General features: G+C 38.2%; 1 protein-coding gene across 8 annotated transcripts in view; it reads left to right on the top strand.

The window, feature by feature from the left end:
- The window catches only part of LOC309496037 (NACHT, LRR and PYD domains-containing protein 3-like), a 37,605-nt gene that overhangs the window by 11,779 nt on the left and 7,660 nt on the right, over positions 1 to 18,166 (top strand). For 3 of the 8 annotated variants that reach the window (XM_082165956.1, XM_082165957.1, XM_082165963.1), the window contains exons 4-7: positions 566 to 2,381; positions 3,137 to 3,310; positions 3,389 to 3,586; positions 3,689 to 3,862. In XM_082165956.1, the coding sequence (XP_082022082.1) occupies positions 566 to 2,381; positions 3,137 to 3,310; positions 3,389 to 3,586; positions 3,689 to 3,862 (2,362 nt within the window). The remainder of the gene's footprint in view (positions 1 to 565; positions 2,382 to 3,136; positions 3,311 to 3,388; positions 3,587 to 3,688; positions 3,863 to 18,166) is intronic. The other 5 variants (XM_082165958.1, XM_082165960.1, XM_082165959.1 and 2 more) reach the window with 5 other exon arrangements.

Below are 18,166 nucleotides of genomic sequence, written 5' to 3'. Positions count from 1 at the left end.
AGATGTCAATGGTTTGATCAAAAAGCTTTCATTATTTTTATAATTATTTGGTCAGCATGGCCTTAAAGGAATAGTTTACTTAAAAATGAAAATTCTGTCATTTACTCACCCTCAAGTTGTTTCAAACCTGTATGAATTTCTTTCTTCTGCTGAACACAAAGGAAGATATTTTGAAGAATGTCAGTAACCAAACAGTTGATCGGTTCCATTGACTTCCATAGTAGGAAAACAAATATGTTCATACAGGTTTGAAACAACATGAGGGTGAATAAATGATGACAGAATTTTCATTTTTAAGTGAACTAAGTTGATCTGAGTCCAATAGTGACAGAGCATTTATTGCTCTGGAAGGAATTCGTTTTTTTTTATTTATTAAAACCAATTGCATTCACGTCAGCATTAGTCAAGGAATTTCCATCACCATATATGTTGTCAACTTCAACATAATCAGTGTAAGATGTGCATGTAAACACTAATGCAGTAAGATTGTGAATAATTTGAATATATTACAAGCATGAATTAATGAAAAACACGATCACTTAGTCTTTTCCCATATTTCTTAAAGGATTAACTGCAGACGATAGAAAAGCTACTCTTCATGATTACACAGAGACCAGCCTCACACTGAAGGACAAATTAAAACAGGACTACGAGCAGATATTGGTTGGTAATTCAGAGACGGGTCATCGGAAATACCTGAACGATATCTACACTGATTTATATGTGGTGGGGAATGAGACTGGAGGAAGAGTGAACGACCATGAGGTGATTCAAATCGAATCAAATCACAACCGATTGACTGCCAAGGAGAAGCCAATTGTGTGTAATGACATGTTTAAAGTCCAGTGTGACACGGGTCAACGAAACAGAAAAGTACTGACAATGGGGATTGCAGGAGTGGGAAAAACTGTCTCTGTCAATAAATTCATCTTTGACTGGGCTAAAGGAATAGAAAATCAGGATATAGTCTTCATATTTCCACTTCCATTCCGTAGATTGAATTTGATTAAAGAAGAGTACAGTCTCATGGGACTGCTCAACAAATACTTCTTTAGTAGTCCTGAAGAATTGCCCTCTCTTCCTAAAGGTGATGGTAAAGTTATGTTCATCTTTGATGGGCTGGATGAATGTCGCTTTCCTCTGAGCTTTAAAGAAGATGACACATTTACAAATGAACATGAAAAAACAACAGTGAGTAAGATAATAATAAACCTTATCAAGACACATCTGGTTCCCTCTGCTCTCATCTGGATCACATCCAGACCAGCAGCAGCCAGTCTGATACCCCGTGACTACATTGATCAAGTGACAGAGGTGCGAGGCTTTAACGATGAGCAGAAACAGCAATACTTCAAAAATAACAGCAGTCCTCAGGTTGCTGGAAACCTCTTCAGTCACATCAAGAAATCCAGGAGTCTGCACATCATGTGCCACATCCCCGTCTTCTGCTGGATCTCTCTTATTGTTCTTCAGCCTCTACTGGCTCGAGAGAGCAATGACAAAACTCCCACAACTCTCACAGAGATGTACATAAGCTTCTTAATTTCTCAGAAGCAACAGATGGAGAAAAAATACTGTTATGACCCTAAACTTAAAGCCAAAGCAGTGTCTTTTGATCAGATTATTCTGAAGCTTGGGAAACTGGCCTTTAAACAGCTGAAGAAAGAAAACCTGATTTTCTACAAAGAAGATCTTGAGGAATGTGGACTAGATGTCAGTGAAGGGTCAGTGTACTCTGGGTTATGCACTCGAATGTTTCAGGAGGAAAAGGTAGCAGCAAGAAACGTTTACAGCTTCGTACATCTCAGCGTACAGGAATTCCTTGCTGCTCTTTATGTGTTTATGATGGGCAAAGACAAGAAAACAAACCCATTTCTTGAATCCAGGACAAAAAATCTGACATGGAAACTGTCCAAAAAGCCACTGTTTCAGCTTCATAAGTCTGCAGTCAACAAGGCTTTACAAAGCGAGAACGGACACCTGGACCTTTTCCTTCGGTTCCTTCTGGGTCTCTCACTGGAGTCCAATCAGAGTGACCTGAAGGAACTACTGCCAAAACTGAAACTGAAAACACAGAATGTTAAAGACACTGTTGACTATATCAAACAGACAATAGAGACAGAGAAATCAGTGGAAAGAACCATCAACCTCTTCCACTGTCTGAGTGAACTGAAAGATGACTTTGTGGAGGAAATCCAGAAGAATCTGAGCTCAGGAAATCTTTCAGCACAGAATCTGTCCTCTGCTCAGTGGTCTGGTCTGGTGTTTGTGCTCCTGATGTCAGAAGAGACTCAAGAGAAGTTTGAACTGCAGAAATACAGAAGATCTGATGAAGCACTGATGAGATTTCTGCCAGTGATCAAAAACACCAGAAGAGCACTGTAAGAGTCTCCTTTACATTCATTTATAAACACTGTTAGTTTTTTGTAATTACCTTAATTTTAAATGGGTGACTTGCTGGCCTAGACTGTTCAGAAAAATGAATAAATGTAATGTGTGTGATGATAGTGTTGGAAACTCAGAAGCGAAAACCAGGAGACTTTGTTCTTTCTTCAGCAGGATTCTTTATTGAGAACACGAGCTGTCGTAGCTGCAGTCATCAAGTCTAAACTAATGGCAGTGTACATTGTAGTTTATACCTTTCAAGGGGGAGGGATTTACATAGAGGTGGCATGTAAATGAAGTACAGGAGTCAGCCAATTTCCTGATCTCATCAGCATAACAGTGTCATTTAAATGCTTTGATGCTAATCCAATCAGCCTGACAGTATCACCCATACCTTCACATTATCATAGCTTAACTTGGGACAATGACACTGTTTAGGGGGTGCATACAGACAAAAGGTTAATGTCAGACACCTAGGTTGCTTGACTTAATCTTCTTTGAATCTCATCATCTATGCCTCAAAATGTAAAACACAGTGTACAGAACTTTCTCGGTTTATATACTATTGTATTGGAACCTAAATTAAACATTTAATACATTTGTAATACAACAAGATAAATACTGTTTTGATGTTTTTTGAAGAGAACATTGTTTAGCTTTGCTTACATCACTACAGTTAAAGGTTTTTCAAGCTCCAGATTATAAACGCTAATAAGCATTACTGTTGCTGTTTGTTTTGTGCTCTACACAGGCTACAGAAATGTAATCTCACTGTTCAGTCCTGTGAACATTTGTCTTCAGTTTTACAATCCTCAAACTCTGTCCTGAGAGAGCTAGACCTGAGTAACAATGACCTGCAGGATTCTGGAGTGAAGCTTCTTTCTGATGGACTGAATAGTCCAAACTGTAAGCTGGAGACACTGAGGTTTGAGTTAAAATACTTTATTTTTTGCAATAAGTTAATTATTAAAAATCACACTGCAAAGGTTTATTCTGTATTCAGTTACATCGTGTTTTCCTTATTCAGATTTCCTACATGTAATCTCAATGCTCAGTGTTGTGAGAGTTTGTCTTCAGTTTTACAATCATCAAACTCCTTTCTGAGAGAGCTGGACCTGAGTAACAATCACCTGCAGGATTCTGGAGTGAAGCTTCTTTCTGATGGACTGAAGAGTCCAAACTGTAAGCTGGAGACACTGAGGTTTGAGTTAAAATACTTTATTTTTTGCAATAAGTTAATTAGTAAAAATCCCACTGCAAAGATTTATTCTGTATGCAGTTACATTGTGTTTTCCTTTTTCAGATTTCCTGCATGTAATCTCACTGCTCAGTGTTGTGAGAGTTTGTCTTCAGTTTTACAATCATCAAACTCCTTTCTGAGAGAGCTGGACCTGAGTAACAATGACCTGCATGATTCTGGAGTGAAGCTTCTTTCTGATGGACTGAATAGTCCAAACTGTAAGCTGGAGATACTGAGGTAAATAATAATAATAAAAAAATGCAAATCCACCTGATTTGGCAAAATATATTTAGCAAACGCTCCAGTGCGAATTTTTGTTTGCGCTCTTTCTATTTCCACCATGTTCTTGCACGGTTGAGCAATGTAGCCAATCACAGACATATCTATTGATTGCTTAAATGCAATGACCAGAGGCATTTAAGTTTTGCTAATCAAAACACCAGAGTTTTTATTCAGTGCTTACCTCTGTCCCATGACAGTTTTCTAGCATCCCACCACCACCACACCATCTCCTCACTCCTAACTATTCCTCTCCCAGTCTGGAATGGGGGGAGAGTACTCTGGGTTCAGGCCAAATTCAGAGCTTGGACCCCTCCCCTCGGACAGCAGGCCAAATATGCATAACCTTTACTCTACTTATCAGATTGTATTTAAGTGTGAACTCGTGAAACTCCAAACTATGAGACAGCAAAAGAGAGTTACAAAAGTAAAAGAACTGGAATTTGTTCTAGTTTCTAGTTTCGCACTGGCTATAATAAAGTTATCACAATAAATGATTTTCTCACAGAATTTGACATCTGATCTCAATGGAATGCCAGAACGAGAGACAACATATTCAGCAATGTGATATTTTACCATATTTATACAGTGACAAGAGGTCTGCACAGGCTTTAAACTAATGAGATGTACCTGTACCGGAGATCATTTGACCTGACTTGAACCCAAAATCCATTGCTGTAGAGATGTACCTGTATTTTTGCTACCATAAGTTAAGACAGCTTTTTAAGAACTACACTGCATGTAACCGCTGAGGTATTTATTGGTTGAAATAACAAGATCATATCATAGAAGGTTTAAAACATTTAGCCTAAATTGACACATCAAGTGGTAGAAAATATGTATGATTCAGAGAGATGCACAGAGACGGCAACTTGACTTAATCGCACTTCATTGCACTCATTCATTTATCACATCATACAATGTTTTAAACATTTAATTACAGATATCAAATATTAGAAAATGTGTATGATGTAATTTTAGTTGATAACAGCATACTTTTGATAAATCTGATTTCTGAGAGACGTGTGAGAAATGTGGCTATTTGATTTACGAATGCGCAGTGCTCATTTAACCCTTGTGCATCAATTTAAAGTTACTCTGAGTAACTCTCTCTAAGATCACTATCTCTTACCATTGGAGAAAGTGTCAGAGGTGGTAGAGTATCCAAAAACTGTACTCAAGTAAAAGTACAAGTACTTAGAAATATTTACTCAAAGTAAAAGTAATAAACTGAAGTTACTGTGGTGGATTTTTTTATAATAGTAAACTGTATATTAAACTAACCATGTTTCTAAAATCTAACCGTATTTCTCTTTTTAGGCCTAACATGCTAACACTTTGAACACAATGTACTAAAACGTTCTGTCCTGTGTTTTTGAATGTTGTGTTGCCATACCCCTTTGACTTTGGTTGTGTGAGTGTATAAATAACAAATATGGGAAATGAAATTAGACAGATGTCTAAACTTGAAACCAAAAACAGAGTTTGGTTCTACCTGGTAACAGAAGGGTTTGCATATGAAGGACCAATCAAATTGTGGGGAAAATATGAAATGTTTCTTGTCATTTTTGCCACACCTCCTTATTCTATAAAAACTGTTGTATTTGTGTTTTCCGGTGAGATCCTCCGGCCTTGCTTCTTCTTGGGGGAAGTTCTCTGAGGAAATGTTGAGTACTCTCCCGGCCGTGATTAAAGAATTTAAAGGACATTTGCTGAAGTCTGTCTGTTAATTTCTGCTGCACAGCAGGTGAGTTAGTTTAGAGAAATAGACTATATATTGAACGATGATTGGAGATGTTAGGGAAGGGGGCGTGAATGATCATGAATAATGCTGTAATTCACACCTGAGAAGACAATGACCTGCATAATGAGCTGCATAATGAGCCTTTCATTCAGGTGTGTCACTGAGAGGGTACCACAAGAAAGAATGCGAGGACAAAAAAAATTAAATTTAATATATATATATATATATATATATATATATATATATATATATATATATATATAATATTCTACAGAATTGGTTCAAAGTTAGAGTTGGAAACATCTTGACATTTTTTTGGTCTTTTTCCACAAATTTTGTATGCAAGCAAATTGTATAATATCCAAGGAAAACATTTGTAGTAATTGTGCAGTTAATTCTCATACTGTATTTTCAAAAGTTTGAGTATTGTGGTAGATTTTTCCCTAAACCTAACTATCTGGGTCTCATCTACAAATCGACGTCCCCAAACGTCTACTGTCGACGTTTAGTCTATCTGGGTCTCGTCTACAAATTGACGTCCTCCTTCAATAATAGTCACCTAACTAACTTGTTCCCCTAAACTAACTTACTTCCTAAACTAGCTTCCTTCCTAAACTAGCTTCCTGCGCAGGAACAATCAACAAACATACTTCTTCAAATGTCCTTCAAATGCTTTAATCACGGCCAGGAGATCTTCCCGAGCAGTTCTCAGGAAAAGAATAGAAGCAAGGCCGGAGGATCTCAGACAAATTCCATTGAGAATCCCACCAGAAAACACGGATACAACAGTTTTTTATAGAATCGAGAAAACAAATAAGACTAACATGTCATCTTCAATATGATTGGTTCAAATGGTTCAAAAGCCCCAACCTTTTTCCTCTTTTTCCTCTGTCATTGGCACAAGCAAACTCTGTATTTGTGATTACTTATCACAAGGTTTGAGAACTAGTCATCTGTCTAGTTTCAATTCCCTAAACATCCCATACTATATAATTAACATATGAGTAGAATTTGGCAAACAAAAGCTTATTTGATGTTGCAGGAGTCTTTTTACAGTAAAAACTTTATAATCTATCCAAAACTAACCAACAAAATCTTGTCTAAACATTCATATTTCGTCTGTAACATATCGTTTTTATGATATATTAGCATATAAATGTTAATTTGCAGTTTAATACGTTGCTTATACAAAGACATTTAATTTCAACATATTTCAGTCGATTTTTTGGCATGGACAATAGCAATATAGTTTGGTAAAAGCTAAACTAGTAGATTTGTTCATGTAAAAATAACATGTTTACTACTGTAAGTGCGAGTGTGAATGAACGGCAAAGATGCGTGCTATTGTTTACTACAGCTGTAGTAAACAACAGCGCGCATCTGTGGCGTTCATTTATTCACACTCAGACACGCGATTCATATTTAAACAGTCTTTTTGCGGTTTACAGACACTATTCCATATCGCGATAAGAACAAAGCACTTAAAAATAAAGAACTTACTATTCACAATCCTCAGCTGCAACTGATATTTTTGAACAGAATCGTCTCAAAAGAGTGATTAATTTGTGAATTGAGCATCGCTCATGTCCAGAAAAAAAAGATACAGTGCGCTTGGAATAAACTACGCATTCAACAACATTAATTAAAATAAAACATTGCATTAAAATAAAGTATCGAGAGGAATGTCGCCTAACGTAACTAAGTTAAAGTACAGTTTTTTCATTAGAAATATATTTGAGTTAAAGTAAAAGTACCCACATTTAAATCTACTCTTAACAGTATAATTTTTCCAAGAAAAAGTAAATGCAACGAAGTAAATGCACTTTGTTACTACCCACCTCTGGAAAGCGTAATGGCTAACTTGGATCATGTGAGGCACCTCAGCCTTTCGTGTAATGGCAGTGACATCAGTGCCCGCAGTTCAAAGTTTTATGACAGTCAGTTACAGCTTACATTAATCAGTTTCTTGTGGATTATTAGGTAATTGGTCTTGTGAATAAATGTTCAATATTAGGTGTTATTGCTAGTAAAGAGACAGTATGACTGCATTGTTTGTGATACAAATGCAAGAGACACAATACAAGACATAATAATATCAAACACACAATGTCCTGGGATGCATGTTCATTTATAGATCAGTTCATCTATAAATTAATGCAGGAAAGTTTGTTTTAATGAGGGCTATGGGTCTTTCCTATGGCTTCTTGGATTCCTTGGATCCTAAGGAGATCAGAGTTGCTAAAAGAAGCTACTCTGAAAAGCTGAAAAACCAGTTTTCAGCCAACGACCCGGCATCAGTCTGGAGAGGCCTGAGGAACATCACCAACTACAAATCACCATCCCCCCGATCTGTGGAGAATCAACAACTGGCTGACACTCTCAATGCATTCTATTGCAGGTTTGAGAAGCCCAGACTCACACCTCACACCCGCTCTGATGTGCACTTCACACATCCACCATCACCTCCTGCAACCCCTCTCCTCCCCCCTTCTGCCATCCAACCTGAGCTTAAGGTCTGTGTGGAGGACGTGAGCCGAGTCTTCAAAAAACAGAAGACTAGGAAAGCTTCAGGCCCAGACGGCATCTCATCTGCTTGTCTAAAAGCCTGCGCTGACCAACTGGCCCCAGTCTTCACGCAGATCTTCAACAGATCATTGGAGCAGTGTGAAGTTCCCTGCTGCTTCAAACGCTCCACTATCATTCCGGTTCCCAAAAAACCTAAAATCACTGGACTTAATGACTACAGACCTGTCGCTCTCACGTCTGTGGTCATGAAGTCGTTTGAAAGACTGGTGTTGGCCTATCTGAAGGACATCACTGGACCCCTTCTGGATCCCTTTCAGTTTGCTTACAGAGCAAACAGGTCTGTGGATGATGCAGTCAACATGGGACTGCACTATATCCTGCAACATCTTGACAGACCTGGGACTTATGCACGGATCTTATTTGTGGACTTCAGTTCGGCCTTCAATACCATCATCCCTGATCTTCTCACAGCCAAACTGACTCAGCTCTCCATGCCATCCTCAATCTGTCAGTGGATCTCCAGCTTCCTGACAGACCGGCAGCAGCGAGTGAGACTGGGGAAGCTCACATCCAGGACCCTCACCATCAGCACTGGCGCCCCCCAAGGGTGCGTTCTCTCCCCACTGCTCTTCTCCCTGTACACTAATGACTGCACTTCTAAAGACCCCTCTGTCAAGCTCCTGAAATTTGCAGACGACACCACCGTCATCGGTCTCATCCAAAATGGTGACGAGTCTGCTTACAGACTGGGGGTTGAACAGCTGGCTGTCTGGTGCAGCTATAACAACCTTGAGCTGAACACGCTCAAAACAGTGGAGATGATTGTGGATTTCAGGAGAAAATCCCCAGCACTCCCCCCTCTCACCATCATGAACAGCACTGTGGAAGCAGTGGAGTCATTCAGGTTCCTGGGCTCTACCATCTCTCAGGACCTGAAGTGGGCAAATCACATTGACTCCATTGTGAAAAAGGCCCAGCAGAGACTGTACTTCCTTCGCCAGCTGAAGAAGTTCAATCTGCCACAGGAGCTGCTGATCCAGTTCTACTCAGCCGTCATTGAGTCTGTTTTAAGCACTTCCATCACTGTCTGGTTTGGTTCAGCTACCAAATCGGACATCAGGAGACTACAACGGACAGTCCGGACAGCAGAGAGGATTATTGGTGCCCCCCTGCCAACCCTCCAGGACCTGTACTCTTCCAGAGTGAGGAAGAGAGCAGGTAAAATCATCACAGACTCCACTCACCCTGGACACCCCCTGTTTGAACTGTTACCGTCAGGACGGCGACACAGATCACTGGCCACAAGAACATCCAGGCACAGGAACAGTTTCTTTCCACAGGCCATTTCCCTTCTGAACACTTAACATGCCCCCCAAGGCATATGCCTGCAAGTGCAATACTCCCACTGTCTAGTGCAATATTCTCTTAACTCAGGTGATATTTATATTTATATTATTCATACTACTCAAAATACTGTAAATATGTTCATAATCTGTAACATGCACTAGACTCCCACTGTCTAGTGTAATATTCTCTAACTCAGGTGATATTTATATTTATATTATTCATACTTCTCAAAATACTGTAAATATGTTCATAATCTGTAAATGTTTATTCAGACTAAACCCAACTGTGACCCCTTTTTTTTACTTTTTATACTATTTTATTTTATTTTATTTTTTTATATATTTTATTCTTAGAATTTGTATTACTATGTTTCTTGTTGTATTTGTATTTGTATATGTGCACTGGAAGCTTCAGTACCAAGAAAAATTCCTTGTGGGTGCAAGCACACTTGGCAATAAAGCTCTTTCTGATTCTGATTCTGATTCTGTTTTACCACATGACCACATTTTTCACAGCAATAAAACCATCTTATCTGATGGTCACCCTGGTGACTGCAGCCTTTTCTGCTCTCGTGTCTCTTATCGTGGGATGTTTCATTACTAAGAGTGGGCTTTAAAGCTTATTTGTTAAATGTAACAAATAATTATCAAGTGCAGCGTCAGTTCTGGCAGGTCACGTTAGTCAAGCTCGTATCAGCTGACTCTCAGCTGATCCACATCTACCTATAGGAATACGACGCCTATCACTGTATACATATATAAGTTTTATCAGCAGCTATCGCGTTTCTCAGGAGCTAATTACCCTCCTCCATCCCCAGCTCCTCCTCTCGTCAGTCACGATTTGGCATTCTGATTCCCTTTGAATTAGAATAAATTCTCGAATTATGTTGTACTTTAAAATCTTGAACTAAATATATTTGCATACATTCATGTAGGTTCTGTTCTGTTTACCCTGAGGGGGGGTATTGCTGCTCTCCCTGCTCTTATCCATGCTAGGCTGCATGGATGCGTAGGGAGTTCTCGCCCAGAACGGAACCATACCGCCAATCCAAACTGTATGCTAATTGTCAATCGTATTTGACAATAGTGGTCCTAACAGAAATGTGTCTGATTTGCCTCAGTCATTACAGCGCGCGAGAGCGGGAGCACATGCGCAAAACTGTTAACCCTCTGGGGTCTAAGTGGTTTTTGGGTCCTTGAGATGTTCTGACATGCCCTGACATTTGTGCTTTTTTCAGTTGCTTATAAACATATTAATGGCAAAGGTATAATTACACTCTATTTAGCACAAACAGGGCTACCATAATATGTGAGCAACATGCATGTACATGTTTGTATTTTTGAGAGAATAATGTTTATGCATGGTTATTGAAAAAACTAAAAACTAAAGTTTCTGAAATAAGGCCACAAAACACATACTAAATATGTGACAATAAGACTTTTGACTAATGGATGTCATTGCCTAGAGTTTTTTCTTCAAAATGATGTGAAAATCATCCTGCCCTTATCATTCACATAACACAATACATTGATTTAAATCTTGTAAAACACTTTTTGTTTGTAAAGACAATATGCGCAAGGGGCGTCAACCATTCAACAGCATCATGCATATGTAGTGGTTCACACCTGAAGAGACAATGGGGCCCGCATACTTAATGAGCCATTCATTCAGGTGTGTCACCTATAGCCACAAGAAAGAATGCAAGAGCTATATATATATATATATATATATATATATATATATATACATATATATATATACATATATATATATATATTCTACCAAATTGGTTCACAGTTGGAAGCATTTCAAATTTTTTTTTTTTTTTTTTTGCACAAATTTTGCTTGCAAATTGTATAATATCCAAGGAAAACATGTCTAGTAATTGTGCAGTTAATTCTCATACTGTATTTTCAGTTTTGGAATATGTATCCTCTCCCCAAATTTGTCAATAATAAAACACAATAAAAATTATTTAAAGAAAAGGCTTATATTTACCTTTTAAAATTTGTTTACATCTACCTTGTAAATATATATTTTTATTAAAAAGGTTACAATTACAACAACAATTGAAGTGTAATCTTTCTTTGTAAAAACTAAAGTATACATTTTATCATACATATTTCAAAGTTAAGGATTCATTACTTCGAATATAGCCTACATTGACAAAACATACTATATTTAACATATTAGCAAAAATTGGCAAACAAAAGCTTATTTGAGGTGGCAGATATTTTACAGTAAAAATGTGTAATCTATCCAAAACTAATCAACGAAATGTTGTCTTTCATATGTCTGTAACATCGGTCTTTCGTTTTTATTATAAGGAATATAAATGTTAATTTGCAGTTTAATACGTTGCTTATACAAATACATTTTATTTCAACACATTTCAGTCGATTTTTACTCAGTATAGCAAAATAGTTTGCTAAAAGCAGATCATTCATTCACAGAACCCTAATTCCTACTAGACCGATCTAATTCCTACTAGAAACGCAATTCAAATTTAAACTGTCTTTTTGCGAGTTGTGGTAAACAGCGCATCTCTTTCGTTCATTCATTCACACAGAAACGCGATTTACTTGAGAATGAAAAAAAACTTACTACAGTATTCCATCCGTTGCTCCTCGAAATACCAGCACTTCTGAGGTACGTTTTCCATTATTATTATTCCTCACAGCGCTGCGAGACAGTGTAGACAACTACACTTATCATCTGAATAAACTTGATGTGTTTTCTCGAGCTGATATGTGGGCGTTCACAGTTTGTATGGGATCGTCTCAGTCATTTGCGTTTGAATAGCGTGCGCTCTCCGTGGGCGGGGCCGATTAAAACGTAATGAGCTGAGATGAGCTCGACTGGAATCGCTCTCTTTTAATACAGATTTCACAAGATGAGAATATTTGTTTTTTATATAAATTACTTCATTTAAAAGAAGAGAATTCAAGCTTCATGCCTGTGTGTCTGTATGCCTGTTTGACTGAGTATTCGCTCAGTTATTGTTCATTTTCGGACGCGTTTCAGAATGGACTTCACTGGCAGAGAGAAGGCAGAACTCGCTTCGTGTTTATTTTTCTTTATTTGGCAAAAAGCACAACACTTTGTTTTTATTGTGAGTATACACAAAAATAATACACATTTAGCAGAATCGATTGATGTATGAAACTCCTATGGAAAATCAAAGTCAACAGAGTATTTATGAGTTTCTTTTACACTGATTAAAAAAAAGCGAGCTGGTATCGCCGGCGATACCTCCAACCTCAGGGGGTTAAGATACAAAATATGTATGTGCTCCCGCTCTTGTGTGCTCTTTCGGCCACAACACAGCGGAAGGCACGTAGACCTTAACTGGATATATACAGACATGCTCAAATGTGTTGGTACCCCTCCACAAAAAACGAAGAATGCATAATTTTCTTTGAAATAATTTGAAACTGACAAAAGTAATTGGCATCCACCATTGTTTACTCCATATTTAATAGAAATCAGACTTTGCTTTTGATTTTTTATTCAACATAATATTGTAAATAATAAAACAAATGAAAATGGCATGGACAAAAATGATGGGACCGCAACCTTTAGAGGCAATCACTGCAATCAAACGTTTTCTGTAGCTCTCATTGAGATTTCTGCACCTGTTCACAGGTAGTTTGGCCCACTCTTCCTGAGCAAACTGCTCCAGCTGTCTCAGGTTTGATGGGTGCCTTCTCCAGACTGCAAGTTTCAGCTCTTTCCATAGATGTTCGATAGGATTCAGATCAGGAGTCATAGAAGGCCACTTCAGAATAGTCCAATATTTTGTTCTTATCCATTCTTGGGTGCTTTTAGCTGTGTGTTTTGGGACATTATCCTGTTGGAGGATCTATGACCTGCGACGGAGATAGAGCTTTCTGACACTGGGCAGTACGTTTCGCTCCAGAATGCCTTGATAGTCTTGAGATTTCATTGTGCCCTGCACAGATTCAAGGCACCCTGTGCCAGGTGCAGCAAAGCAGTCCCAAAACATAACCGAGCCTCTTCCATGTTTCACTGTAGGTATGGTGTTATTTTCTTTGAAAGCTTCATTTTTTTCGTCTGTGAACATAGAGCTGGTGTGACTTGCCAAAAAGCTCCAGTTTTGACTCATCTGTCCAAAGGACATTCTCCCAGAAGGATTGTGGCTTGTCAATATGCATTTTAGCAAATTCCAGTCTGACTTTATGTTTTTCTTTCAAAAGTGGAGTCCTCCTGGGTCTTCTTCCATGGAGCCTACTTTCACTCAAAAAGCGACGGATGGTGCGATCAGAAACTGACGTACCTTCACCTTAGGGTTTAGCTTGGATCTCTTTGGCAGTTATCCTTGGTTCTTTTTCTACCATTCCATATCCTTCTTTTCAATCTTGGGTCGATTTTCCTTTTGCGGCCGCGCCCAGGGAGGTTGGCTACAGTTCCATGGACCTTAAACTTCTTAATAATATTTGCAACTGTTGTCACAGGAACATCAAGCTGCTTGGAGATGGTCTTGTAGCCTTTACCTTTACCATGCTTGTCCATTATTTTCTTTCTGATCTCCTCAGAGAACTCTCTCCTTTGCTTTCTCTGGTCCATGTTCAGTGTGGTGCACACAATTATACCAAACAGCACAGTAACTACTTTTCTCCATTTAAATAGGCTGAATGACTTATTACAAGATTGGAGACATGTGTGATACTAATTAAAGAAACAAATTAGTTTGAAATATCACTATAATCCAATTATTTGTTGTCTTTTCTAAGGGGAACCAACAAATGTGTCCAGGCCATTTTAGAATATCTTTGTAGAATAAGCAATAATTCATCTCTGTTCACAGCTTCTTTGCTTTATTCTATGACATACCAAAGGTATGCAAGTATACATGATAAAATAGCTTTTATTTTCATTACTTTTCAGGAGGAATGAAGCATTATTTCAATGAGCTGTAAGGGTACCAACAAATTTGAGCACGTCTGTATAGTTTTTCTTAGTTACAAAACAGAAGATATCCATGAAACATGAACCTGAACCCTACCCGAAACCCGCAAATTCTTTGGGACCCGTCAGGCTCGGTTTGGGTAGCAAACCTCTAACGTGGACTGCATAAGTCTGAGAAAAATATTATTTGGGGTGAGGAGCAGGGAATGGACTGTATGCAAAATGGTTTTAAACAATTACTAAACAAACTGTAAAATGGTTCTATTTCATGCATGGATTGCTTCTGACAGCACTGGACAAGCTAGCAGTGCCATCTTCAAATGTGGCTGTGAATAGGACACCCTTAGAATCTCAGCCAGGGTCCAAAATTAACAACACTCACCAAATGGCGATTAAATGAAATGGTGTTACTTGTCAGTTGGCCAGGCACATTTTTGATGAATTATAACAATGCACAGTTGAGAGGCTTAGTACAAATATCAAATTGTGAAGGTTGTGATATAATCATATAAATATACATTCTGACATGCCCTGTGTTTGAGTGAAGCGTGACACTGTATTCATTTACACACAAGCTACTCATGATCCTGTTTTTGTTCAGTGTTCAGAGCGGTTCAGTTCACAGTAGCTTTTTCCATCACCCTGTTTTTATGGCTTTTTGAAGAATGCAAAACATAAAAATGTAAACGGCAAATAAACAAAAAAATCTCATAATTAAAAAACAAAACAAATGACACTCCATGCAGAAACTGTATGTTATGTTAATGCGCATGCATAGAAAAATGTATGTGCGTGCGATGAAACGAGAGTGGCGGGGTAATGTCATCACCTGTGATCACACGTACATACACAAAATAATATTCAGTTAGTGACTACTTGACGTGTGTGTAGCGAAAGGATAATCATATAATTCTGTCTTGTATTAATATACAAAAAGGAAAACGGCTCTCAGATGGGAACCAACTCTCGTCATTCACTTAAAGGAGTCGGCTCATAGAGTCGAATGACACCACTACTGTTTTCGCTGATGGGTGTTTTATTTACTGGTGGTTACTAGATTACCAATACCACCGTCATCCGCTCAAACAACTTGATGGAAACGCACCTAATTTTTCATTTTTTTGGGGGCAAACTTGTAAATGATTCACTTCACGTTTGGATAGAAACCCAGCTAGTAAATCAGTGGTCTCATATTCTGCCCTGCAGAGTTTAGATCTAACCAGCTCCAAAACATCTAAAGCGGTGCACACTGTGAGATTTATAATAGTCCTCAGAGCCGATCCTGACCTCCCTGGGGCCCTAAGCAAAATTCTGTTTAGGGGCCCTCATACCTGACCCGTGAGCCATGAACCATTTGCCATTGCCACACAGTCACACCTGACACCCCAGTGTTCCCACTACAATCCCTCCTTTAACTAGTTGTAGTGAAAATGTAATTCCTGATATCAGAAGACATTGTTACAAGTAAAAAGTTCATTCTTAATATCAAGAATTCACATTTTAAATAGTAAAAATGTAATTATTGATATCAAAAATGCATAATTATCCTGTGAATGAATAAAAGCTAAAATGGCGCCATATGTCACTGGGTTTTAAATGATAAAAGTAATTCTTGATACTCTTGATTCTTGATGGTTATTATTTACTGAGGGATGTGCATCCATATTGACCAGAATCTCCAGCCAATCAACATTTTAAATTCAATGGAGCCTATCAATAGTCAATGTCAATACATTGCTTTCAATATTGCATTAGGGCAGAGTTGTAACTAAACCTTGACTGAGCGACTAGATAATCATCGTCTTGTTTTAAAACTATAATGAGGAGTGCCATCACGCCCGTATTGTACTGGTCCCGACTCACAACAGATGTTTCTGCTGGAAAGTGTGCGTTTCATTTCATGCACGTGCATATGATATGATCGCATGTTAACGCGCGACGCGGTTATCTTTTCCGAGCTGCAGTTTATAAACAAACACCGTTGTCCTTTGTCATTTATTAAACATAATAAATCAACTCACATCAACTTAACTTTAGCCTACTGTTCTTTGCTGACATCAAACTTTGAGAGGAGAGTCACAAGTCTACCTGATAACTGTTCCTGCAATGAACTCTTATGGTGTTTTTTTCTCTCTCTTTTCGTGACCAGAAGGATAGTTCCGCTTCATTTTCTCATCGATATTGTAAACATTGATTGACGCGCTTTGACACGAGAGGGAGGCGGGGCCTTGAGTAATTTGCGGGGCCCTACGCACTTTGCGTAGTGTGCGTATAGGGCTGATCGGCTCTGATAGTCCTTTATGATTGTTTTTTGTCAGACTGTACGAACATGATCCTCGCTGTAAGCCATGTAACACAGTAAGATCTCAGTTGTCATTAATGTCAGACTGTACGGCAGTCAAGACACGTTAAAAACAGACACATGCAAGAAAACTTGTCCGGAGTTTTACATCATCAATCAATGACACGTTCAGTGACTGTGAGCTGCTTTACACGTTGGATTGAAATGGTGGCTACAAAGAAATCTCTAACGTTAACTTTGGTCATGGCTTGTCTTGAAAAACAAAGACAATTTGACGGTCGTCGTAGGAAAAGTCACACTGCAAGACAGTGAGTCAAATCTTCTGACACTGCCAGAATTTCGTCAGAGGTAAAATTTGATAGCAACGGTCATATTCGGCTGTCGGTGAACGTCAAACTAACGATTAAAGACTTCAGATATTAGCCTAGGATCAGAGGATTCTTTTAGGACAAATTGTGACCAAAATCGCACAGTGTGCACCTGGTTTAACTGGAAGTTTCTAATAATCCTGATGACCTTGATTAGCTGGATCAGATGTGTTTAATTAGGGTGGAGCTAACCTCTGCAGGGCGGTGGCCTTTCAGGAGCTGAGGTTGAGTCCACTGCAGTAAATCCTACTCAACATGAACTCCTGCAAGTGACTTTGGGCCACTCATAACATGAATGAATGAATGAAGGTTTATTCGGTTACTAAACATAGGACAGAATATATGTACAGAAAATTCATTACAAACAAGGATGGTAACCGAAAAGGTGTAGGCTGAAGCCGTGGCTTATTACGCCTACCCTATTTACAAAACAACATCTACCCATCAAAATTTAAGCATAAACAATATACATGTGTAAACATATACATACATACACACATACATATATACATACATACATATATATTGCTTGTGTTGTTTCAATTTATGCACAACAATCATACATAAACTTATCTTAGACAATTTATCTTAAGCATCCATATATTTGTCAAAAATTAAGATTTTAAACTGTTTTTTAAAATAATGAATGGAATTGCTCCTCTTAAGATCACCGGTGAGACCATTCCACAAGTCGACCCCTTTTACCGAAATGGTGTTCATTTTAAAGTTTGTTCTGACCATTTGTTTTTTAAACATGTTCTCTCCTCTTAGGTTATATTTCTGTTCCCTGTTTTCAAACAAACATAGTATATTTTCAGGCAATATTTTCCTATTGACTGAACATAAAGACAACAGTATTCAGACTGACTAGATCGGAAAATTGTATTGCTTTAAATTAGCAGAATATTGAGTTTGTCGGTTCATTATACGGTGAATGATTGACTATCCTTATGGCTTTTTTTTGTAAAATAAAAATAGTTTTTTTGTTTGTGGTGTAAGCATGTCCCCATATCTCAACACAGTAAGAAAAGTATGGAACAATAAGA

This window comes from Leuciscus leuciscus (assembly GCF_965113295.1).
Source record: "Leuciscus leuciscus genome assembly, chromosome: 4".
Lineage (NCBI taxonomy): Eukaryota > Metazoa > Chordata > Actinopteri > Cypriniformes > Leuciscidae > Leuciscus > Leuciscus leuciscus.
The sequence above is the reverse complement of the archived record's forward strand: the minus strand, read 5'-3'. Positions and strand labels throughout refer to the sequence as shown.